Below are 27,304 nucleotides of genomic sequence, written 5' to 3'. Positions count from 1 at the left end.
CTCTAAAGCTCCAACATTTCCCACTTCTACACAGAGAATGCCCCTTGCGAACAAACTGATCTTTGTCATGTTCACAAGGCACATTTTTTACAATTAGAGAATGGACTCTAAAGGTGATAAAAAAAATCTCTAAATGTAGTTCCTAATTCATATGCCTCTTTTGCTCTCTTAGCATCATCTGCCTACAGCCCTGGCTCCCCTAAGGCAAAAACAAGCATTGCTCTAAATCATACTGAATCTCAGTCCCAAATCCAGTCAAGAAACGAGAAGGAAAATTATTTTCCCTAAGGAATGACAACCTCAACTGAACAGCACAGCCCACTCTTAGTGCCAGAGATTTGCTAACTGAATGTGGAAGAATTATCTGGGTCAAGAAACAGCTAGATTTAACATTTTCTCGGAGGTAGACAGGACTCCACATTTAAAACAAAATCACCTCCAATTAACCAAATGGTGGACTGGATAATGTATTCTAAAGCCTATGCACAGAGAGAAGCCATTAAGTTAGATCACATGAATGTAGATAAGTGATAACCATGACATTTTGAATTTTAATTTAGGGGAGAAAAATCTCTGTGATGAAGCTGGGTGCCAGGGGCTCACATCTATAATCCTAGCTACTCAGGAGGCTGAGAAGGATCAGAGCCAGCCTGGGAAGAAAAGTCCATGGGACTCTTATCTACAATTAAACAGCAAAACTCCAGGAGTGGAGGTATCACTCAGTGGTAGAAATCCAGCAGTGAGTGAAAAACCAAGCAAGAGCACGTGTCTCACTTCAAGCCCCAGTACTAGCACTCAAAATAAATAAATAAATAAATGACAGAATATATATGAGTATGGACATTACACTTACTAGGAAAAACTTAAATCAACAGTCTTATATAAGATTTAGGAAGCTCGGCTTCTTTTTTTTCTCTTTTATTTTGGCAGCAGGGCTTGAACTCAGGGCCTAGGTGATATCCCTGAGCTCTTTTTGCTCAAGGATAGTACTCTACCATTTTGAGCTACAGCTTCACTTACCATTTTCTGGTAGTTAGAGATAAGAGTCTTATGGACTTTTCTGTCTTGGCTGTCTTTGAACCATAATTTTCAGCTCTCAATCTCCTGAATAGCAAGGATTGCAGGTGTGAGCCACCAGCACCTGGCATGGAAGGCTGGTTTCAAGTTCTGACTTTGTTGCTTATTTCTTACATAAGAATGCAACTCATTTCCATTCTGTGGGCCAATGTTTCATCAGGACTTGTACAATAAGGGAGCCAGGTTGACCAGTGGTTGCAAGCTAGATTGTAGGGCATAATTCAGCATATAGATGTGTTCGTTCTGTTTGACCCTTACAATACTTCATTAAAAATGTGAATTCCTGGTCAACATTTTTAAAATACAGAAGGTCTTAATATATACCTCAGTATGTACAATCTAATGTATACCTTAATGGTGTAGGATCTTGCTATATGGCACAACATAGCCTTGAACTTGGGATCCTCCTACCTCAGCCTTCCAATTGTTGGTATAGGTATGTACCAACACTTCTGGATTTTATGAAATTTTAGTTTTTGACTTTTCTTAAGAAATGGAGTATCTGGCTCTACTGGGGTTCCTACGCCCTGCAAAGTACCCTGCCAATGGCAAGTATTCAAATCAATTTTGCTCTCTTTAGATGGAACATGGATTTCCTAATTGAACACAGGTCCCTCAATTACCTTCTATTCAGCCTGCATCATTAAGTTAACTACCTGGGCCTTATAGACATCTAAGTTGGGCACCTATGGCAAGGTGGGTCTTTTCAACTCTAAATCTACTGCGTGTCTACTGTTTCATATAGGTCTCTGGGGTGGGGAACCTTTTCTCTACCAAGAGTTATTTAGGTATTTATAACATCATTTTCAGGCCATGCAAAATTATCAATACAGGCAGAAAGGCCACAGGCAGCCAGCAAGAAGCATATTTGTCTCTCCTGTCATGTACCAAATGATTTCAGTTTGGACATTTTCCCACCTCTGAAGGTTAAAAAAATTGCAAGGCTCTTTTTAGTGTGTGTGTGTGTGTGTGTGTGTGTGTGTGTGTGTGTGTGTGTGTGTGTGTGTGTGCTGGTACTGGGCATTGTCCCTTAGGTTTTTTTCTCAAGGCTGGCACTCTACCACTTGAGCTACAGTTCCACTTCTGGCTTTTTGGTGGTGAATTGGAGATAAGAGTTTCAACATTTTTGCTGCCTGGGTTGATTTTGATCCATGATCCTCAGATCTTAGCTTTTTGAATAGCTAGGATTACAGGTGTGAGCTACTGGCATCTGTCTCAAGACTCTCTTTGATTATAATAAGAGATGCTATATAAAGAAGAGCCAGGTGTCACTCTAAATAGTGAACTAGAGAGGTTGGATTTCTATGTAATCTGGTCTATCCAATGGCAAGAAATGAAAAGTAAAATTCTACTTAAGCAATTCGTTCATCTATCTAGTTTTTGATAAGTAACCTAACATACACCTTGTTTCACAGGCTTCAACTCTCGTTAATAATAGTGTGTCATGTATCTCATACACAAATTGGCCTCAAGTAGGCAGCAAGCTCTTGCAGGACATGGCCCAAAGTCAGAACAAAGGTTCCTACTGTACACAGTAGAAAAGGAAAACAACCTGAATGACTTATAGCTGTTGCTCAGCAGGCAAAGGAAGCCTACCACAGAGATAGGATTTGCTACTTAGAGACACAATCACATCCCAGCTGATGGCTCTCAGTTCCCATGAAAGAAACTGAGACGCCAAGAGCAGCTAAGGATGTCAACAACTAGCAATGGGGACTGTTAGTCAGCAAGTTCTGGTTCACTCAACCTGACCAACTGCTGGGAAGGTACATCAACTCCTACATTGCTCTTATAAAGTCACGTCCCAAGTACAGAAGGAAAATAAAACATAAAGACACACACACACACACAACATGCACATATGATGGGGTAGAAGATATGTATACATAGCAACTTTTTGTATGTAAAGCATTTATCCAAGATCCAATTATCCTTGTTTTACAAGAACAAAAACTGAGCTTTTAAGATCCATAGGAAGCTGCCCAATTTGTGCATCTAATGACAGAACTGAAGCCAGAATTTAGGATTCTTAGAATCTTGTTTTAACATAATTAACAATTGATATGGGTCTAGCTTGGAGAAAACATCATTAAGCATCATTACTTATCCATCCAAGAGCTTGAACGTTCACACACAAATGAGACATCTGGTAGGGAATAGAAATACCTAACTACGTCAATTGTCAGTTTGGCCTGCCGATCCTACAAAGGTATCCAATTGGTGTGAGGATTAGAATAAGGCTTTTCCTTGTTGCTATAATACCTTTTAGAAGCCAAATAGCCTGGGAATGATGTTCTTAAGATACTACACAATCTGAGCTCAGGATGACGCTAAGTAAATTCGGCAACTTATCCTACAATGTGAAAGTACAGCATCCTAGAGAGAGTCATCCATTTACCTATCAACTTTATAACTGCAAATGAAAAATTACACTAAGGCCTGGAGTTTTGGCTCGGGTAATAGAGCCATTTGCTCAGCAAATTCGAGGCCCTAGGTTTAAACCCCAGTACCACCAAAAAAATAAGAAAAAAAGAGAAAAGGTTTAGTGTGACATGACCCATTTCTGTGTCCTGCCTAGACAGGTCAGAGTTTGATTAGATTTTAATTAGTGCTACAGAGATGAAGAATAAAATAAAAGGCCAAGTTCATATAACAAACAAGTGGTAGACTCTTTACTAAAATTCAAGTCTGTTACTCCTAAGCTAGATAGTACTAGTTCTCACAATACCATTCTACTCTCAGCCAAAAGCAATGTAGAAGAATGGAGATAGTAATTGTTTCTCTGAGGGTCACTGAGAAACTCCATAACCTCCAAAAATAAAATCCTTTGCATATCATACAATCACACAAAAATGTAAACCTAGACATAGATACCCATTCCTGATAATTGAAAGATCATCCTTAGAGCCAAAATTCATATAAATTCATGCAGTAGCTTAATATCGTTTATTTTTCTGGTAACACCACCACAGCTAGCCCCTACTTTCCATGCTATACTCCATTGCTGACCTAAAGACCATTTGTGCTTAAAATAAACATAAAGGCTCACAATAGTAAAAAAAAAAAATGTTCATTCTGGATACAATCCGGGGTAACAAAGGAAAGCATCTTAATTTTTCAAGGAATGAACACTGGTATAGTAGAAAAATAATGGACCTCTGAATTACAATTTTAGATCTATCTTTACAGCTCCAGATCTGTGATTGTAGTGTTCACCTGAGACTTGAACCTGTGTTGTTGATCAACTAGTCACATGTGCTTATCAAGCATTTAGTAATGTTACTATTGTGAATTTAGATGTGTTTTAAGTATGCAATATATATCAGATTCCAAATACTTAGTAAATATATCTTTAACAGTTTTATAATGATTATATATTATATAATATTCTGGATATACTATATTAAGCAATATATTCATATATATGAATATATATGTATGAAAATGAATTTCACTTGCAACATACTGACTTTTTCAACGTGATTACTAGAAAAAAAAATTTACATTATGGATTTCAGTACAGATTCTGTTGCCCACTAGAAATACAATGATCAATTCTTCCTGGCTGCAAAGTAACATCATTTTGGAGTTTAAATAATCAAATTTCATGCTGGGAATATGGCCTAGTGGTAGAATGCTTGCCTCGCATACATGAAGCCCTGGGTTCGATTCTTCAGCTCCACATATATAGAAAAAGCTGGAAGTGGCGCTGTGGCTCAGGTGGTAGAGTGCTAGCCTTGAGAACAAAGAAGCCAGGGACAGTGCTCAAGCCCTGAGTTCAAGCCCCAGGACTGGCAAAAAAATCAAATTTCTCAAAAGAGTGAAAAAGTGCAGCAGTGGAGCTCACTGGACATTGGTGAAAGTAATCTATACTATTCGTGGGTGGAAATGGGAGGGAGGGACTCAGAGAAAATGAGGGAGGAGGAGACACTACATGAAAGGAAATGTACTCATTACCTGACTCGTGTAATTTTAATCTCTCTGTATATCACCTCTATACTAACAATAAAGTAAATTAATAAAAAATCAAATTTCTGAGCTAGGCCCTGATGTGTCATGCCAACTCAGGAGGCTGAGATCTGAGAACTGCAGTTGAAAGCCAGCCTAAGCAGAAAAATCCCTGAGACTCATTTCCAATTAACCAGAAAAAAGCTAGAAGTAGAAATGTAGCTCCATTGGTAGGGTATTAGCCTTGATTAAAAAGCCAAGCAAGAAGGCCAGACTCTGAGTTCAAGTCCTAGTACTGTCACACACACACACACACACACACACACGCGCGCGCGCGCGCGCACACACACACACATACACACATGACACACATGTGCATACACAGGCACAGAAAGAGAGAGAGACAGACAGAGATACAGAGATAATATTTTCGAGATTCTTATTGAACTAGCCTAGATTCTGAGTTTCAGTGGTATATTTCTCTCTGATTCTATACTGGAATGTGTGTCTAGATACAGGGGTGGGCAGTATCCATCCAACACCACACTCTTCCTGGCCTTGGATTTAGGAGCACCAATGCTTGTTCTTTGATATTTTGGAGCCTGATTCTGCTGTTTGCCTCCCAGAACCATCTTGGTTTGCTCAATCATCCCACCTTGTCCCTTCCTTGGTTTACTGTCTATTATAAAAGTGACATTTCCGTGTGAGCAAGATGCACTTGGATTTGAGTATAGTTTAATCCTTCTTTTAGAGAGAGAGAGGCCTGTCAGCACAAGAGCAATAAGCTCTATCTGTTACAGTGCTTCACACTAGTCCTGAAGGCTTATGGTTATTGATGTGGTCTTTCTGACAACCCCTAGGGCTGGTTCACCAACCAGCAAAGCTGAGTTGGGACACAGAGAGCATTTTGAGATACTGAAGAAAGATACTGCATAAACATAAAAGAAAGAATTCACTAGGAGACTCTCAGGATAGAGGATGGGAGGTCATTTTGTCTATTTTGTTCCTCCTGGGCAGTCTCCACACTTGAACCATGTCCATCAGATAACAGTGCTTCATGGGTTTGCAAAGCACTAAAGAAGAAGGTGTCTTTTAACCCTTAGAGCCAGCATTAATCTATGGAATTGCATAAAGCTAAGTAAGTGAGTAATGATGATTGTAATATTGGTAAAATAAACGACCATACCTAATATGTGTCAGGTGCCTAATATGCTTTAAGTGTTATTTCATTAAATTCCTATAAAAAGTCTGTTGTCTTTATTTTTCAGATGTGGAAAACAAAGCCTATGATAGTTTTTATTTTTTTCAAAAGCCACACAGGTAGGAGTGGCTGGCTAAAGCTGGCTGTCTCCTGTTTTCATATCACACTGCCATAAAGTAACCTTGAGGGATTTCAATTTCCAAGAGCTAGCTTAAGGCTTGCAAACATTTGTTTGAGGTCCAGAAGACTTCATTGCCTTACAGAAGAAACTAACAAATGGTGGCAGGCTATAGTGAGGATCTTCATAAGACACCCTTATATGCCTTTGCTATTTGTCCTGCCATAAAATAATTTTCACATTTTCTCTCATTCACTGTGACACCTTATAGCTATAGCAAAAACAAACAAATAATCAAAAACCCAAACCTGTCGACACCATTTCACAGATGGGGAAAAGCAGACTTTACATACAATACTCCAAGAACCAATTCTAGCTCATAATCTCAAGGAAAGTCAAGAGCTGAAATACCTGGCCAATGTTATTATCTCATAACATTATGGTAATTCGTGACTCAAAGTAGGCACTACTCCCCTCCGAACCTCTGTTAAAGGCTAGGCTCTTTATGAGAAAGAAGCTAAGTCCTTGTAAACCCTTATAGACTGCCTGTTTCCCATGTCCACCACATCTGAAATCCCAGTCAGCTGTCTTTCTTGAACAAAGTAAGATCTGTAATCAGTAAGCTCTAGCCCCTAGAGGTCAGGGAATCACTCTCATATTAACAGCTAAATACAATGCTATGATAACATACAGGGGTAATAACACTTCCTTAAATGAAAGAAACAAGGAAATACATGAGAAGAGAAAGAAGAGGACATGGGAAGGATCTACAAGAAAAGGGAATGACAAAAAAGGGGATATAGAAAAGGAAGAATAAAAGACAACAAAGGCAAAATTTCCCACAATATAGAGTCAAAATGGTCTTCAAAACCATCTAGGTCAAACCAAGTGGGGGAAACACAGGTCCAAACAAGGGAAGGAATTTATTAAAAGATGGGAAATGGGGAAGGTGATTAAAATAAAGACAAAAAGAAATACTGAAAAATTAGAGAGATGCCAGACTGGTGGCTCACACCTGTAATCCTAGGTACTCAGGAGGCTGAGATCTGAGGATCAAGGTTCAAAACTAGCCTAGGGCCTAGGTAGGAAAATCTGTGAGACTCTTATCTCCAATTAACCAGCAAAAAGCTGGAGGTGGATGTGTGGGTCAAGCCGTAAAGAAAAAGCTTTGAGCAAAAAAAGCCAAGTGAGAGCTGGGGCCCTGAGTTCAAGCTCCATTATTAGCAACAAACAAACAAACAAACAAATAAGCAAAGATTAAGAAAGCCCAGTTCCAGAGTAGGGAATAGAAAGGAAAAGGGAAAAGGAAAGGAAGGAAAGAAAAGGTAAAGGACAGGGGAAGCTTAGGAAAAGTAAAGAAAAAGGAAAATGTAAGAAATCCATCCGGAGAGGATGAACAGAATAAAGGTTAAAGGGAAGCCTGGGGCAGGCATCCAAGGAGAAAGGAGAGGAGAGTGAAGGCTGACACTCACCCTCACAAAGCTGGCAGGAAACCATCCCTCCTCATCGTCGATCTGGCCCCACCACCAATCCTTGTTGGAAGCATCCAAGACTTTGATGACGTCGCCAGCCTTAAATGCCAACTCCCGGTTGGCCATGGTGACGTGATCCCATACTGCCTCAGCACTAACGATGGAATCTCCAGTGATCAGCTTAGGAGACAAAATAAGAATGTGTTCAGTCCATACAACTGGCTATCTTGCTTGCCCCTTCTCCCGAGAGAACTCTACTATATATGGAAAAGCATACATACTCTAGTGGTGAGGGGTAGGGGTGAGGGTAATGACATTAAACTGCAAGCTCTGTTGGACCACAAGACAAACAATGATGTCAACTCTCCATTTGTCAGTGCATGAAATGATCCAGAATGTAAATAGATACTATACAGGTATCATGCTTTTTATCTCTGCTCATGAACTCCTCCTTCAGAAAAGACATTTTCAGTCCATCTCTCTTTGGAGCTTCAAGGCAGCTCTAGGTCTGGAATGGATAGAGTCTGACCTCAATTGCTAAAATGAGGCTCAAACATAACTGCTTTCTATTACTTTGTCCATCTTTCCTCCTCCTCCTTAGAACTGACCAATTGAGAGTTGGTGTTATATTCCTTAACCTCACTGCACCCCTTCCCTGGCATAACAGACTATGCCATTCTTCACACACAATGGACCCCAGTCCTGCAGCCTTCTGCCCTCACCCACACAGGATGCCATCTAGAGAGGTCATGGGTATGAAAGAATGTGGCTTTCTGTGTGCTCAAGAACTCAACATTGGCACAGAATTCCTCAATGATTTTTGTAATCACCCTGTGAGAATCAAAGGGAGACCAGGTTGACTTCTCTCCATTTGCTGAATGCAAAACTGAGCAACAAATAAATTGAGAGGTGATTAAGATTAAGGTGATAAAGATTAGTCAGCAAGGGAGACTTAATTTGGGCTACTAGACTTCATGGACAGCAGATCTGGGGTCCACACAACAACAGGCAAACTTATACAACCACATGAACACACACACAAGCACACATGCATGCACACACACACACACACACACACACACACACACAGACAAATGTATGTATACTGAGCCTGTAGAATGCCACCCATAATATTGTTTAACAAAACAAAAACCAGGTAGTTCCTAGACTTAAAGAACCTGAAGGAGACTCAGACAATCACTTTTAGTCATTGATACCCTTGTCTCTGAGGAAATTCATTTTTATGTTGAACCTGCTTTCTTGCAAAGAAAGGGCAATTTCTCCTTGTTCTGGCCTCTGTGGAGAAAGAGAACTGCTGGTCACAGAGGAAAAAAAGAGAATTTATGGTCACTAGCTTCAATAAAACAAATCTTTAAAGAGAAGTTTTCCCTCTCCTGCCAAAGATCTTCTCAACTAGCCCATATAGCCCAAACCTAGAGGGCCATGAAGGTCTGCGGCTTAAAGCGATATCCTTGGAATTGAGTGAAGGATCAAAGTGTTTCTTGGCATTTATTACCAATCCTCTGCTAAGGACAGAATCTATGAAGCCAAAATTCAAACCCAAGTATAATATAGCTGTAGAGACTATGATTGTAACTTATATGCTCTATTGTCTTTGGGTCCCAATTTCTTCATCAGTAGATGATTTTGATTATCCTTACCCAAGGATCTAAGGGCCTCTTGGTACCAATAGCAAATACTTTGAAAGGAAGATAAAGACCATATAGAAACTGTCAGCATGAAATGAAGATATTGAGGAAGGCACTTTCACAAAATCCAGACAAGAATATCGAAGTGTACATTACTTAGGCTCAATTTCTTCATCTGCAAAATGGGATAATGCCTGCATTATCGACAGGACTGTAGAGGAGAGTGAGCTTAAGTGCTGGATATATAGTGCTCAACACAAAGCCCAGCATATTCTGTATACATATATGTATGTGTATATGTACATACATATATATACTCAAGAGAGGTTGGAGGATACAGATATAGTTTGGGAGTCTGAAGACATTGTAGAAACCAAGGAAGTTTGCCTTGAAAGAAAGCACCCAGAGAAGTCCAGAAACCTTGAGAAATAGTGATAATGGGAGGTGAAGAATAGAAGAGCCAAAGAAAATAAATGTCGATGTAGCTGTTCGCATATCATTAGGATACCAAGGATTACAAGCTCACAAAAGCCAAGGACAAGAGTTTCAAGCAACATGGATGAACCAACATTATCAAATGATACAGAATTATATAAAGAAAGCCAAGGAAAAGTATTCTAGTGATAGCTATACCAGAGATTAAATTCTCTGATCTCAATCTAGTTTATGTTCCTCTTCTCAGCAAAATCCCCAATTCTCATCGGTCCTCACTCTTTATCCTGTAAACCCAATACGAAATCAGGAGGTGGTGCTTGGTGATGCTTGCCATGTATACAAATGATTCTGGGCCATGGGACAATCCGATTGTATAATTTCTAACAAAATAATTTCCAGTCCATGGGGCATTTGGGATGCAACACCAAATCCAGTTTGGCTCATACACAGTGAATAGGGCAGACAGTATTTCCAACCTCCATCCCAAAGACATTTTTGAATATGAATGAGTAAATGGAGGGGAAGAAAAGTCATATCAAGCTTAAAGATGGAATGATATCCTATTCCTTTCTATTTAGATTTCCCAAGATAGTCCTAATTTCCAATATTCTATTCCATTCATTTCACAAATATATACACTTCTTATTAGACTCAGGTACTCTGATTTTTTTACCTAGAGTTATAATTACTTTACTTTGGAGGCACTGGGACTTTGGAATCTAAGCTAATCTCTGATCAACAATGCATATATCTACAACTAAGTTAGAGTGGCTAATGAAGAAATAGAAAGAGGAGAAACTTGTATGTGCTAAAAAATACATGAGAAGCTTTCAGTAAAGGGCTACTTCTTATCTCAATATCTACAATTCTCCACAAGTATTAGCATTTTCATTTCTAGTGAACATAATCTACAAGATTAAACAAATCAGTCTATAGTCACCCAGTCAGTAACTATGGAATATTTTTCAATCTCTACTTAGCCTTACTGAAAAGCTTTGCCTTTGCCAATCCAACTACAATGTCAATGTCAAGAAGGTCACTGGTGGCTTATGTCTGTAGTACTAGCTACTCAGGTGTCTGAGATTTGAGGATCAAGGTTTGAAGCCTGCCAGAGAAGAAAAGTCCTTGAGATGTTGATCTCCAATTAACCTGCAAAAAGCCAGAAGTAGAAGTGTGGCTCAAGTGGTAAAGTGCCAGCTTTGAGAGGAAAAAGCTAAGCAAAGAGGTCAAAACTCAGAGTTCAAGTCTCAGTCCTGGCGAGGAGGAGGAGGAAAAGTTAGTAAAAGGGATAGATCAGCCTAGCCTGTAAATGAACTTAAGTAGATTTTTGCAATCCCCTGGATGGCTTGATAAAGGATTATTCAACCTCAGATTCTGGATTGGACAGTTATGAAGTAGATATTGAGATTTTGCATTTTAAACACATCCTCATTTAAAGCTGATCCAGAGAGAGCACAATAGTTCTGCATGACCTTCCTAGGCTAGGGTCCACCCTTATGTTTCCTTGATGTCTCTTGAGGAGGTTGGTATCTGCCTCCATTACTCCCTGGCCTATTTACAAGGTCTTCTTCAGTGGTTAATGTATGTTTTACAAAGGGTATTTGAGGTCATATAGCAAAGGAAAAAAATCCCTAGAATCATAGCCCTCACTCTGTTTTCTGGAGTTATACCACTTGTTTTCCTCATCTTGTTCTTGCTGCCTAGCTGAACAGTACAACCCCCAAAATAGATATTTAATTGACCTGGCTGGCTGCCAGAAACATTAAAGTTTGAATATCAAGAATCAGGGGGGCTGGGAATATGGCCTAGTGGCAAGAGCGCTTGCCTTGTATACATGAAGCCCTGGGTTCGATTCCTCAGCACCACATATAGAGAAAAGGCCAGAACAGGCGCTGTGGCTCAAGTGGTAGAGTGCTAGCCTTGAGCAAAAAGCCAGGGACAGCGTTCAGGCCCTGAGTTCAAGCCCCAGGACTGGCAAAAAAATAAAATAAAAAGAAGACCATACTTAAGAATCAGGATGAACATCAGAATGGCGATTTTATTTTTAAAGTGAACTGCTATGTATTGTACAGAACAGCAAATGTGACAACTGTTATGAAGGTAGCTGAGCTGGACCTACCTATTGAGAAGCATCTTAGCAAGAAAAAGAAGGACATGTACAGGAGCAGGGCTTAAATGTCTATGAGGTTTTCTCAGTTTGGTACCTTCTGCCCCATTCCTCTTAGAACAGCCTCTTCCTAACAGGTAATTCCTCTTCTTAGTTCCCTTTAACTGTATCTAAAGCAAACTAGGTTTTACATTCTCTTTTGAAGTAGCCAGATATCCTTTTAATACAGCATGGTAGATAGTGCCTGGTTATACTCTGCCAAAAGCGCTGAAAAATAACTATCCCTGATTTCTGAAAGTTGTGATCCAGGCTGCCCAAATAACAGCTAAAAGGCATCACAGCATAGAACAGATTATGACTGGCTACTGGAAGAAACTCTGCCAGTAATTCTTTGAATGACATTGAGCTGGTCCCTTTTTCTGCCTTAGTCTATTTCTTTATCAGTCAAGTGACAGATTAAAATCAGATATATAACCTCTCAATTCCCTTTTAGTGCTCACATTCTCTTGCTGCTAACATTTCAGCCCTGCAAAGGACAAAGATTTTATTATTGCAGCTTATTTGGTCTTACCCTCCCTTGTGCTTGCTAGGATGTTTTTATTGTTCTCTGCTGAAGAAAATGAGAACTTGGAGCTAACTAGTCCCTTCCTGAAGATAAGTCACTCAGGTACTGCTGGCTCTACATTAAAGCACAGGCTAGAGCCTGTGTTTTCTCAGACTGGCTAGGAAATCTGAGTAATGGGTTTTCCACTTTGGCCTCAAACATCAATAGGGACCTTTGTGTTTTGTTCTCTCCATTTGGTTCCCTTGAGAAATCAACTTTCTCTTGACATTAGCCCACATTCATAGCTTGTCCCAAACATTTGCCTGCTGGCTACTACTTCAATTTTAATTGTAAAATTTTATTTTTATATGTAACATCCATCATGTGAATTCATCATATTTCCCTCCTTCCTAAGTTTTTCTGCTTCAGGAAACTCTACTGTACCTGTATGTATGTATGTATGTATGTATGTATGTATGTATGTACGTATGTATATATGTATTTATTTCCTGTTTTGTCGGTCAAGGGGCTTGAATTTGGGGCCTAGGAATTGTTCCTGAGCTCTTTTTTTTAAGGCCAGTGGTCTCTCACTTCGAGCTAACAGTGCCACTTCCAGTTTTCTGATGGTTAATTGGGAGTAAGAGTCTCATGGACTCTCCTGCCTGGGATGGCTTTGAACCCTGATCTTCAGATCTCAGCCTCCTGAGTAGCTGGGATTACAGGCCTGAGCCACCAGTGCCCAGCCTATTTCTCTTTTCTTTGGGTACCAGTATTGGGGCTTGACCTCAGGGCCTGGGTATGGGATCTTTTTCACTAAAGAATGGGGCTCTGTTGCTACAACCACATCCCCACTTAGAGCTTTTTGCTAGTTAATTGAAGATAAAGTCTTACAGACTTTCCTGTGATGGCTGATTTGACACACAATCCTCAGATCTCAGCCCCCTGAATAGCTAGAACTACGGCTGCATACCCCTTGCATCTATTTCTTTTTGGTGTTTTTCCATTCAGATTTGATTCTCTATCTTCACTTCTACTGTCTATTTTTAGGCCCAGATGTCAACAATTTAAGCTGGCTCCTAACAATTCCTCTTGGTTCAACTCCATTCTCTTCCACAAGCTACTCCTTCATGATATTTCTCAAACTATCTTTGCTGTTTCCACTCTCCATATTCAAGAAGCTTCAATAACTTCCCACCATCAATCTCTTAAAGCTTTTGTAATCTAGTCTTATCTTGAATCCAATCCTTGCCTCTAACTAGTCAAGAATCTTCTTTTTGTTTTTTTTGTGGTGCTAAGGATCAAACCCAGGGTCTTGGTCATGGTAGGCAAGCACTACTGCACTGAGCTACACTCCCAACCTGGACCTTGTATTTTTGCCAGACTTAAGTCTTTTATAGGCAGATACATTGCTACCTCTGTGCTTCTGACTCGATCATACTTTTTTTTATTAATTAAATTTTATTGACAAGGTGTTTGCAAAGGGGGTACAGTTACACAATAAGGTAGTGAGTATATTTCTTGTGCTATCTGTTACACCCTCATTTTTTTTCCCTTCCCTAGTTCAGGTAAGCATATATACAATATCCAGTGTACCAAAATCATATACAGTAACCACGTAGGGTACGCCAAAGGAAATTCACCTAGAACATTAAACATAACATCAACAATAGAGTCCTCCCATGTCCTTCTCTTGGAGTTGTTTTTGCTTATCCTCGTCTTATATAATCATGTGTACATAGCTGTTGAGCCATTGTAATCCACTTGTAGGTCTATTCTAGACCTTTTTATGTTTGTTTAGTAGTTGTTTGGTTTTAGATACATAATGTAAAGACGCTGACCCAAACATGTGGAAGTACCATTTGAAAAGAAGTTTGCTATTTTGCAGACCTGGTCTCTACTCCCCCCTCCCCCCCAATTGTCATATTCAGTCATACTCTTAAGTCAATGGTTAGGTATAAGAATACTGGAGTCAAGTTCCTAGCTATATGGTGATCTTGACTCACCTATTCCTTAATACCTTCCCTAATGACTCTAGCCAGCATCCCTTCTCTCTCTGCCTCTCCTAGTAATTTCTTTTTTTTTTTTTTTTTTTTTTTGGCCAATCCTGGGCCTTGGACTCAGGGCCTGAGCACCATCCCTGGCTTCTTCCCGCTCAAGGCTAGCACTCTGCCACTTGAGCCACAGCGCCCCTTCTGGCTGTTTTCCATATATGTGGTGCTGGGGAATCGAACTGAGAGCTTCATGTGTAGGAGGCAAGCACTCTTGCCACTAGGCCATATTCCCAGCCCTCTCCTAGTAATTTCTATTTAGGATAAGAAAATGCCACCAGGCACAAGTGGCTCATGCCTGCAACCCTAGCTACTCAGGAGGATGAAATCTGAGGATCATGGTTCAAAGCCAGCCTGGCCAGGAAAGTCCATGAAACTCTTATCTCCAATTAATCACAAAAAATGCAGAAAGTAGCACTGTGGATCATGTGGTAAAGTGTTAGTCTTGAGCAAAATGAGCTCAGGGACAGTACCCAGGACCAGAAAAAAAAAAGCCAACTTGAACTTCAAGTTATCAAATAGAGTTCAAGTCTCCAAATAACCAGAGTATAATTCTGAATGGTAGACATAAAATATCTGCTTAATCCGCATTGTTTTGAACAGCTATGTAAAATTCTGACCTGAGCCCTTAAACCAAGTAAACTCTGAGACAGATCATATCAACCAAGTTAACATCTCTGCCAGGGGGAAGAGCATTCTGTGTATCCAAAGAGACTATTTATGTAATATGTACTCAGGTGGCCTACAGGCCAATCCATTGATGTCAGGACTTATGGCTAAGTGGCTTCTGGGGCAGGCTGGATTTTGCCACAGATCTGCACGTGATGATTAGAGAAAGGAGAAGAGGTGCTAGGTGAGAAAACCACACTATATAAATAAATAAAATCACAAAAGTTGCTTTTTTGTTTTTCCCTCAGACTTAACAGTTATGCCTGGCTGGTTCCAGCTTCAATGTGGTTTTAGCTAGAGGCAAGGCAAGGGAGCTTGAAGAGCTCCAGGTCCCTGAGTTGGTCTAGACCTACCTTGTATACTATAGCTGTGTTCTTGTTCTTCCTTTGGTTCCACTTGGACCAATCCTAGAAGCCTTCATTTTTTCCTGGGCTATGAGTTGAAGCCCAGCCTTGGAGCTTCTTGGTTAGAGGTGGGGGTAGGGCTCCTTTAGGTTTCCAGAAGGGTGGGAGGAGGGGGCTAGAACCACATGAAGAATCTGTCCTCCGTGCCTCCTACATGCATAGCTCTATACTCGTCAACACCACAGCCAGAGGGTGGGTGGGCAAGGCAAAAAGAAGAAGGAGAAGTCATTTTTTATCCTTTTGACAGATGTCCTGTTAAAAATTTTGGATGGAAAGGAGGACTGTAGGTGGGGGAGAAGGGGAGGAGACAGGTTGGAACTAATGGTTCTAATGTCCAAATGTGGCCATCTGGCCATCTAGTCTAAGGTTGCAGGAATAAGAACAGCATTTAGTCAGAAGCACTATGACCTGTTCCTGTAATCTGAAGATCATAAGGATTATATATATAACCCTGGTCGTGGAATGCATTTCCCAAGAATGTATTGTCTCCTGGGAATTCACACTATGACCAAGAGAGGAAATTTAAGTGAAAGATAATTTCCAGTGCTTTGTTGATTTCCCTCTGCCTATTGGGACCCTGTGAGAAAAAAAGACAGCCAGATGCACCTAAAAATGCCTTTAGTCACTATCTTTAATGCTCAGGAATGGACCATGTTTCTCTTGACAGAGTCTAGTACAGTCCTGGGGCATTCAGTGAGCAATGACTGGGTTAGGCCCCAGGGACTCAAAGTGGAAGATCTTGTTTCCTCTGAGACCTTGTTAAAGACTTGGAGTGATGCTATCTAAACCTAGGCTTCCAGAGAGGATAAAAGAGAAGCAAAATCAGACCCACCCAGACGGCCCTGGTGAGATGGCACCAGGTCTGGTTCTGCAGGAAAAGTTGTTTTGCTTTTAACAAAAGAACTTCAAGTAGGTCAGCCAAGCTTATATAAAGCAGCATCTGCCTGTCTGGGCTAGGTGGAGTGTGTGTGTGTGGGGGGGGGGGGGGGTGAAGGGGGTGGAGAAGGCAGGGCACCCAGGGCAAAACATCCAATAAGGTGTTAAGGCTTAGATTTTCTCTTCTTTGTCTGGGGTTCTAGAGCCTGAAGGCAGTGGGTTCTTCTGCTCAGAGATGATTGGGATTGGAGATGTCCAAGAACTGTCACAACCAATTTGGGCCTCCATTTTACAAGTAAAATAACAGGCTCCAAAGAGAAAAGTTGATTAAGGTGTCAATCTGATAAGTAGCAGGAGAGCTAATATTTAAAAAAAAAAGCCTATGGTCTTTTGGAAGGATGGTAGTCAATTTTTTTTTTAACTGTACACATCAACTGTGAAAAACAAAACATTTAGCTTTGCTTTTCATTAAAAATTAACTCTGCAATGATAGATGTGTTAATCTTCTTTGCTACTGTAAATCTTTTTAACATTTATAGGCATCCAATAATATGCTAAAAACTTTAAATACAGACAGTACTTTTTTTTTTTTGGCCAGTCCTGGGGCTTGGACTCAGGGCCTGAGCACTGTCCCTGGCTTCTTCTTGCTCAAGGCTAGCACTCTGCCACTTGAGCCACAGCGCCACTTCTGGCCATTTTCTGTATATGGGGTGCTGGGGAATCGAACCCCGGGCCTCATGTATACGAGGCAAGCGCTCTTGCCACTAGGCCATATCCCCAGCCCCTAGACAGTACTTTTTAAAACAAGAAAATATGTATCCTAATATCTATATACCATTCAATATAGCATGTGCTTTACAAAAATCCTCACACAAATGGAAAGTTGAAAACACTAAGATTAACAATTTAATATAAAGAATTTCTATATTTCATATTAGAGATCACTATTTTAGACATTTTTGGAACTTATTTCTTCCACAGCTCTGTACAACTACATCTTTAGTACTCCAATTATCGCTTGTTTATCCATACCAGGTCTGATCTTTCAGGGGACTAATGAGTAAGAGCACCTCCTCCTGAAGGCCAATTAGACACTTCCAAAATCTCCCTCAAAATCAGTTATCTTACTTTAGAAATCTCAAACTCAAATGTAAATGTAGTTTAGTAGAAAAACAAGGGATAGGAAGACCAGGCTCCAGTCCAACTGGATTACTGATTGGTTATGTAAATTAGGGCAAACCTATCCTCTCCAGGGAGCTGAATTAACTCATTTTAAATGGAAAGCTGAGGTTGTCTGTGCTGCTGCCATGCTTCTAAAACCAGGTTTTGATGGGGGAGTGGGGCAAAAAAGTCAAAAGATAAAACAACTATTTAAATTTTTTTGTCAAGGAACACACCCAGAATAGAACTTGAAATAGAAAAAGATAGCCTTTCCTTCCAGAAGGAGAAACATTGTAGAGGCCTAGTTAAGGCCATTGGGTTCAATCAACATGTAGCTTCTACCAAAAAAGGTAAGCAGCATCAATTCCACTTATTATGCATACATACTACAGTTGCCATGTTGCCTTCACTCTTATGAGATTAGTAATTTGAAAATAAGTAGAGAAAGGTAAGGGAACTGAGGCCTAGATAAAGTAAGTCTCTTAGAAAATGGAGATTTTGTTGAAGTATGGCTCAGCGTTAAAGTGCTTACCTAGCATTGATAAGGACACAGGTTTGATCATCTGCACTAAGAAAAGGGAGAGAGGGGAGGGATAGAGGGAGGGATGGAGGTAGTGGAGGGAGGGAGGGAAAATAGGAAAGAAGGAGGGTGAAAGAAGGAGGGAGAAGAATAGAGGGAGGAGGAGGGAGGGAGAGAAGAAGGAAGGAATAATGGAAGGACAGACCTGATTTTGGCCCAATATTTTTCCTAATAAAAGATGGTTAACAGTTATTTAATACAGTTATTTAATATCTGTAAGCATTCAATGCTTACTCCATGAAACAGGCAATTTTATGCATATACCAATATCATACCAAGTTAAAAAATGAAGAAAACAAAATTTGAGAGATGGAGTGGTTGCTGAAGCAACATAGCACCAGAACAACATCCTCACACCCTTACAAAGGTACAAGTCAATGAAGTTCAATCAAAGAATCTCCAAGGTATAGAACACTATGCATAGTACAATACCATAAAGGAAAACAGTAAATTGTTTACTTATATATCCATAGGATATTTTTCTAGAAGGATTCAAAGGCGATTTCTGCAGAGAGAAGCCTGATGACTAGAGGACAGAGGTAAGTGGGAGATTTTTAAATATATATCATTTTATACATTTTGATTTATTTTGACCTGACACTACTAGCACATGATTGTAATCCTATTTACCATGAGAGGCTGAGATCTGAGAATCGAGGTTTGAAGTCAGTCAAGGCAGATATATGTCCAATTAGCCAGAAAAAAGACAAAAGTGCCTCAATTGGTAGAGTACTAGCCATGAGCAAAAAAAGTGAGGCTAAAGTGGGAGGTCTTTAGTTTCAGCAAAAGTAAATACAAATAAATAAATGAAAATCTCTAGATGAAGGTCAAGTGACATGAAGAAGTCACATGGTTATGTCTTGGTAGAGATATGACAGCTAATTTTTCCTTATCTACCTCTCTTGGATCTCAAACCTGAAAACAAGAAAGTGTCTCTCTTTTGTCCTCCAGCCACTTCCCCTCCCCTTGCTTGTCTACTACTCTAGAAGGACCAGAATTGTTGGCATTCCCCAGGTTTTTTTGGGGGGAGAGGATGGTGCTCATCCTGAGGCTTGACCTCAGGGCCTGGGTGCTGAGCTTTCATGCTCAAGGCTAGCTTTTAATCTCAATACTCAGATCTCACTCTCTGGAGTAGCTAGGATTACAGGTGTGAGCAACTGGCACTGGGCAGTCTTTGACAGCAAAAGTGAAAATGCAAACAAATTGGGTTGTGTTCTACCTCTCATCAATGAAGAAAGAAAAATAATGCATTGTTAGTAAGATAGATGAAGAAACACAAAAGGCCTCTCCAAGCACACAAGTCTTTCTCACCACATAGTTTCAGTATGCCCACCCTTCTCTTTCCATTGCTCAGAATGGTAGAAAGAGGTAAGCTGGAGAAGTCTAGGAAATCTGGTCCAAATTTGGCCCGAGTCTTTGGTATACAAAAGAAGAAAAGAAGGGAGAAAAACTAAGACCAACTGGGTTTTACTGTCCACATTTAAGTCAAATAAGAGCCATCTCAGATGATCTCTAAGGAGTTTCTCGGCTTTGGTTCTTGGATCTCAGCCCTCAAGTGTTGGCAAAATCCTCCAAAGATCAGAGTTCTCAAATGTGTTTCCTCAGGTCTCTTCCAGCCACACAGGGCTTCTGTATTCAGGAAGCTGTGAGGAGGTGGGGGTGGCCAAGGTGGGCCAAGAGTCTCCAGGGATCCTCCCAGAGTGGCTGAAACAGGCAGCACAATTCCCTTTTACAACAGCTTAGCATCTTCCCCAATGCTTCACTGCTTCCAACTGCTTCCTATGTGCAGGAGATGAGTAAGACGTGAGCTTTTGTGGAAAGGAGGAAGGGTCAGTCAGTCAGCCTCTATTGACCAAGCAGGAATAATACTGGGGATGCCTGGATACCAGAAATCCACCTATCCTTTCCCCCATTCTTAACTACATGACAGAGAAAATATCTAACTTTTTACATATATTTAATTAAGCTGTTACTTCCTTTAGCACTAGAAATCATTGTGTGGCAGCTTGGAGACACAGAGAGTACATTAGTTTTTTTGTTGTTGTTTTGTGTGTGTGTGTGTGTGTGTGTGTGTGTGTGTGTGTGTGTGTGTGTGTGTGCATGAATGTTGTCATTTGAACTCAGGGCCTCAAGCTTGAACTCTTAGCTCCTTTGCTTAAGTCTGGTGCTCCACCACTTGAGCCACATCTCCATTTCTAGCTTTTACTGGTTATTTTGAGATAAGGATCTCTCAGGTTTGTATATCCAGGGTGGCTTTGAACTTCGATCATCTGATCTCAGTCTTCTGAATAGCTAGGATTAGAAGGGTGAGCCACCAGCCATGGAGAATAGATCCTGACCCCTCTCCCTCAAAAAGCAGATGAAATGGTAATGAGTACAATTAGAATAACTTACTCTCCTGGCAGATAGAAGCATCTTGACATTCCTTTTCCCCCTTCCCCCACTTCCTTGGATTCATGAGGAACCCAATCTATCTTACCACCTAAATATTACAAACCTGTTTTTTTCCCCTCAGGAGGTCTAATGTGACATTGAAAAAAGATGGAAGCCTGTTGCTCACACCTGTAATCCTAGCTACTCAGGAGGCTGAATTCAGGAGATCATAATTTACAACTAGAGAGACTCTTATCTCTAAATAATAAGCAAAAAAGTCAGAAATGGCTCAAGTGGTAGGACATTAGTCTTGAGCAGAAAATGCTAAGAGAAAGCATGAGGCCTTGAGTCAAGCCCCAGGACCAGCACAAAAAGATGAAAATCAAGAAAAACATCTATATGGGTGGGAGTGAACCCAGCCTGATGCTATGAAGGTGCTTTCCCTTGGCCTCCATTTTAGACTTTTCCTTCGATGGCTACTTAGAGATCTGGTTCATTTCTGGTTGGGAAGTTGTGGCATTGTGGAGAACTAGTACATCTACAAAGCATTATCTCAACTCAGCATATCCAAACCTTGTCATCATCTGAGGGTAATACTGCAAGTTTTTCCAGGGGACTAAGTAAGAACCAGACACAAAAAGGGAATCTGACTGTGTCGTAGCCTAAGAACTTGATGTCTACTGACTTCAAGTTCAGAGCTGACAAATGGTCACAAAGCTGTCACAATCAACAGTAACCGAAATCTTCAAAGCTCTGAAACTCAAGGGAAGGCTTGACATACCTTGATTGCCTATTTCACTCTTTTCCACCCTTTACCCAGTCTAAGGCAACTCTGCTTTCAGGTCTAGCCTTTGGTACCAAGGGCCAGAAAGGCTTCCCCAGGACACCATGACCTGGTTTTTAGCTTGAGGAACTCTAAAAATAGCAGGACCTCATTAGTGAGGCCAGATGGTGCAAGCTGCTATGCCTGGGGGCTGGGTTGTGGTCATTAAGGATAGTGTAGATAGTCTAACACAGGAGAAGCTATCCAATGGGGTCTCCTTTTATGTATCCTACCACTTCCCCCCATCCCCCCCATATTTGGTTGGGTCCAAGTTGTTATTTCATTCCCAAGAAAGAACTTTAATATCTTATTACTTAAGGTTTTCTACAGTACTACTTCATAGTCATGTAACTTTGCAATTGTTTGTAAAGGGACTGGGGGATGAAGAGGCTAGGCTCACGCTTTTTGCATTGATCAATGCCAATTTTCTCTTTCCATTCTTCTACATATTAACTTACATCAGAAGGCTCAGGTCTAAGCTTGTTTTCCTTGTGGAACCTGCTATGATAAATGCAATCTTTAGCATAGTAAGTATTGACGCATAATTGTGAGGCTTAGATGAATAGAGTGGTGGTGAAGCATCTTGGGAAAAGCTCCCATGACAACTAAATTCAGGAAGTTACAGAAATAAAATCTGAAACTAGGTTCTTTGTTCCTGATTCTATTCAGATTGATCTATGTATTTTGAAGGAAAGCTGTTAGAAACAAACATTACTGAGCTCACCGGCCTCTGAAGACTTATTTCAAGGATAAAGAGGCCAGAGAAAATTGATGAAGGCCTACCAGCTGGGGCCAGTGCCCTATCATACCTTATCATAACTATTTAGAAGAAATGTACAGCTGACTGTCCCTAGGGGTAGCAAATACTCTGCCCATGGGTATCAAGGGGATGTGGGTATTGTCTCAAAGGTGTACTCAAATGTATCTGACTTGGGGAGACCTTTATTTTCCAAGTACAAGTACATTCCTAAGACTGTACTTGGGAAATCCCTGATACTCAGGGATTTGAAGTGTATTTCTGCTGGGTAATGGAAGAGGCAATTTAAAAGCTGCTTTTTTTCTGGGCCTGTGAATTGCCTAAAAGCTGGACACTCAGTCCCTCCCCACCCCACCCCCCACTTTGCATCTCTGCCCTTTAATCCTAGCCATTCCTTCCTGCAGTCACTTTACAATCACCTTGTGCTCCAGGAAAGATCAGATTTGCTGATAAACATCTTGTGTAAAAAAGCAAAGGGCCCTTTACCAAGCAATGATTTCTTATCATCTTGAAGAAAACAGTCAACAACTCAGGAGAGTATACTCCAGGTAACTTGTTCCTGCTCCTCTTCTCCAGTGGATAACAACTTCTCCTCAAAAGACAATGACTGGGGCCAGGACTATGGCCTAGTGATAGAGTGCTTGCCTTGCATACATGAAGCCCTGGGTTCAGTTCCTCAGCACCACATATATAGAAAAAGCCAGAAGTGGTGCTGTGGCTCAAGTGGTGAGTGCTAGCCTTGAGCAAAAAGAAGCCAGGGACAGTGCTCAAGACCTTAGTTCGAAGAAAAAAAAAAAAAAAGACAACGACTGAGCTAATCATCAACCAGGTCATACCTGTGATTTGGGATTGCTTTAACTATGCAGTAGCTTTCTCACTTCCAGCCCTCAATTCTACGTATTTTGACCTGGGAGTACAATATCTGTACCACAAGAAAATAATTAAAGGTGTGCTGAAGTGCTGTCTTCCTATGGTTGCCATGTAACCAGTCTCTTTTCTCTGCCTTTCATCATGTTTTTTATTTGGCATATGGGGGGTGAATGGCCGAACCTAACTTGGGACTTCTGGACTTTGGGTCTTGGTCCAAACACTTGGTTTGAGTGACTTTGATCAAGATGCATTGTACTCATAAAGTGATAGGATGAATTGAAACCCCTTTGTAAAACTAATAATTTTAAAAAATTAAACAGAAAACTATTTGAGTAAGAGGGTTTTTCAGTGGACATCTGTGTGCTCCATGTGTATATGGATATACTGTTATATCCATGTGTGTTCACATGTAAATGTTGTATAAGAACACTTCATATTTGTCCCTATATTGGATGATTATGCTGAGAATGTTCATGTGTGCTGGTTCATATGTGTAACTAAAGATGCCTCAAGGGTGCCAATGTGAAGATGTATAACATCTGTGTATAAATGATGTCTGTGCACATGTGAGTAGAAAACATGGTTAGATAATAAGGCCGAGTCAATTTTCTTCCCTAACAATGTGTTTCTAACAGCATTCCTTTAAAATACATAGATAAATCCAAATTGAAGCAGCAACAAAGAACCTAGTTTCAGATTTTATTTCTGTAGCTTCCTGAATTTGGTGGCCATAGGTGCTTTTCCCAAGATGTTTCACCACCACTCTATTCATCTAAGCCTTACAACTATGAATCAAGCAACCATAAGCTGAACACAGAGATAGGACAAGGACCAAAGATGAATTCAGACCTTGGGCTCTTTCTGGCATCTCCTTACAACTCAGTTTTCTCAGGAGTACTGTGAACATAGGTTCAATGTATACGTTCTTTCTCACTGTCTTCTAGTGACCTCTCAGGTTGAATACCGTGGGTTAATTCTGGGAGAAACTAGATATGTAGATTAGGACCTGCAGATGTCTTACCACAGCTAGGTTCCCCCCTAGATACAAGCAAGCTCCTGGTTGCTTTCCCACACCTGCCAGCCAGTCCAAATTTTTTTCCTAGCGGCCTATATAGAACTGGAATAAAAGAGATAAACATAGTCTCAAAGATGTACAATCTTCACCAAAGCCCAGGAAAAATAACATGTGGTTTATCCAAATCATTCTTCTTTATCCTTTGAAATGACGGTGGGCACTAGTAAGAGTAATGAGCCAGCTTTTGAGCTCAAGGAATGCTCTTCATACACAAGACCAGATAAATATGTGAAAAGAAAACATCCAAAGCAGAGCACAAAGAGCTGCAGAATTTACAGCAGCTTTTCTTCACTTGGTAAGGTGTGTGTGTGTGTGTGTGTGTGTGTGTGTGTGTGTGTGTGTTTCTACCTGAATTGGCTTCAAACAGGGAACCTCAGATCTCAGTCTCCTGAGTAATTAGGATTACAGGTGTGAGCCAGCAGTGCCTCTACATTTTTATTGAGGACCTACTTAGTGTCAGGTCCCTCTGCCATTTCTTATTTCTGCCTCAGAGAGGTATCAGGGGTTACCAACCCCAATTGATAGAAAAGAAAACAAAGGGGCTGGGAATATGGCCTAGTGGCAAGAGTGCTCGCCTCATATACATGAAGGGCCTGGGTTCGATTCCCCAGCACCACATATATAGAAAATGGCCAGAAGTGGCGCTGTGGCTCAAGTGGCAGAGTGCTAGCCTTGAGCAAAAAGAAGCCAGAGATGGTGCTCAGGCCCTGAGTCCAAGCCCAGGACTGCCCAAAAAAAAAAAAAAGAAAGAAAAGAAAAGAAAAGAAAACAAAGTCAGGGAGGCTGATTTGCCCAAAGTTGCAGATTCCTAGTTTAAGGACTCTGGTTTTCATCTCATTATACAGACTCTCCAACAACTTCTGTAGGGAGGAAAGCCCAGAGTAGCTTGGAACTTATCATGGGTCTACTAATTCAAATCCTTATGAGGTGATATACAAGCTCCAGTAATACTTGGGCCTAGTTCTCCAGCTTACACAATGAGAGGATTAGACCCAGGATAGCTGTAGCATCCCTTTTATAGACGATGTCTAGAATGAATTTAAATTACACTGTACCTTCCAGAGCTTGAGCCCAGACAAGCAAGCTGAAAGCAGCAATATGGCCATGAATCTTTGAAATTCATTTTTCTCATCTGTGAAACTGAGATTATCCCTGCCCTACCTACTTCACAGGGCCACAGAGGAGTTCAAGTGAGATAACCTGTGAAACTCATTAAAAAGTATAACACAGTATTCAAGACAGAGAGCTAAGAATAAAGTAAATATCCACTAGCCCCAGTTGTTTTCCTCTAAATCCATGTTGAGAACATATGTATGTTCTGTTTAATAAATCTTCTTGAGTACTCCTGTGCAGTATAAGCCTCTCAGATGGTTGAAAGGTCCAAAGGAAATTAACAAATTCCTCTACTCCCTTTAGGTCCTACAGAGAAAGCAGTGTCATCATTTTACCTTTTTTTCTGAGCCTTCCCACCATGCCAGCATTACAGAGACCCTTCTAGAAATACTTGACTCCTCCTATACCTCTATCCTAATGCTGAGACACCCAATGCCCAGCCCTCTTACTAGCCAGGATAGTTCACAGAGGAAAGAGGAAGAGAGTGGGTAGAGGAGAGGTTGTGGGAGGTTCAGCTAAAAGTAGCTGCTGCCTTTAGGCACCACATTCTGAGGAGGTAGGGTTGGGTTCTTAGCACATACTTCCTGAAGCCAACTGGGAATGAAGGTGCATCCCCTCTTCTAACGAAGGGAGGCAGGCAAAGAAATCAGCTGCCAGAGCCATTCTCAAATCTGGCTATGGATGTACTGGTATGGCCTCCTCTGGGCCCCTGAGAGTGATGGCTACTCAGCACAGGGCTGGATCCACAGCTCCTTGCCTCAGGAGAGCTAATCTGGCCTATAGGAGAGGAGACTCTGATGCTGTTATACTTATACCACTGCCTGGCACCCCAAGGGCTGCTGACAGGCCTGCTCCTCTCTGGAAAGTTACATAACCCTCTTGTTTGCTGCTTTTAATCCACCCAGCCTCTTTATCAGCTTTCTCCAATCAAACCTGAAAGAGTATTCAGGCCTCTGATCTAGCCAAGAAATCATAAAACCAGAATCCTATTTAGAATGTAACAAAGCTAGGTGCTGGTGATTCATGCCTATAATCCTAGCTACTCAGAAGGCTGAGATCTGAGGATCTCAGTTTGAAGCCAGCTTGGGCAGGAAAGTCTGTAAGACTATTATCTCCAATTAACCACAAAAAGCTGGAAGTGTAGCTGTGGTTAGAGTGGTAGAGTTCTAGCTTTGAGCTGAAAAATGAAACAGTTAACATGCCCTGAGTTCAAGCCAAAGCACTATACTGGTACAAAAAAAATGAACTTACCACAGGGAGAAAAATGAGGGAGGAGGTAACAAGTTTGATAAGAGATGTACTCACTGTCTTATGTATGAAATTGTAACCCCTCTGTACATGACTTTGTCAATAAATTTTTAAAAAAGAAAAAAGGTGTCATAACCTGGCTTATGGAATTATAACCTTCTTGTAAAACTACTTGGTAATAACAACCACTACTATGAAGAAATTAGGAGGGAAAAGGTAACAAATTATAGTGGGCAAGGGCCTAATGTGAAAAGTCAGGCCCATTACTGAAAATTTTAGCTTTGCCTTAGCCTCTTCCATTGTAACAAAGGAGTGAGGTGGTGTACTGTAGACCTGCCAGATATATTAATCTGCTAATAAGTAATTTTCTGGGGAGCCTGGCTACTTCAATGAAAGGTTTGCCTCTATAATGTATCCATAATATATCTAGAGGTATTCCATCTCCTAAGCATTAGGACTGAGCTGAGAAGAGCCATCCCTACTCCATTGACCCAACTTCCTTAGTCTACATGGACAAGATGGTTGCTTGAACTTTGGGTTGTTGGTCTCTATTCCAGCCCATTTCAAACAGACTTACTATGATTTATCCTCTTTTATATAAAGTTTCTAGCTAAAAGTTCATTTGAAAAGATGGTTATTCTATTGAAACAAGTCCTTAGTTTAGTGGCATGGACAGTGAAGTCCAAGTGGGAAAGGCTTTGATCAGAATCTGTCAACAAAACTGGGTATCAGTGGCTCATGCCTGTCTGTAATCCT

The 27,304-nt window shown here is 40.7% G+C and overlaps 1 protein-coding gene across 6 annotated transcripts in view; it reads right to left on the bottom strand.

Annotated features, from left to right (window-relative positions):
- Positions 1-27,304, bottom strand: part of Arhgef9 (Cdc42 guanine nucleotide exchange factor 9) — a 277,926-nt gene that overhangs the window by 75,830 nt on the left and 174,792 nt on the right. For 3 of the 6 annotated variants that reach the window (XM_048335783.1, XM_048335784.1, XM_048335785.1), the window contains one exon: positions 7,817-7,996. The exons of the other annotated variants lie outside the window; for them this stretch is intronic. In XM_048335783.1, the coding sequence (XP_048191740.1) occupies positions 7,817-7,996 (180 nt within the window). The remainder of the gene's footprint in view (positions 1-7,816; positions 7,997-27,304) is intronic. 6 annotated transcript variants of the gene reach the window in all.

Source organism: Perognathus longimembris, chromosome 28, assembly GCF_023159225.1.
Source record: "Perognathus longimembris pacificus isolate PPM17 chromosome 28, ASM2315922v1, whole genome shotgun sequence".
Classification (NCBI taxonomy): Eukaryota; Metazoa; Chordata; class Mammalia; order Rodentia; family Heteromyidae; genus Perognathus; species Perognathus longimembris.
Note: the sequence above shows the minus strand (reverse complement) of the source record. Positions and strands in the feature narration are given on the sequence as shown.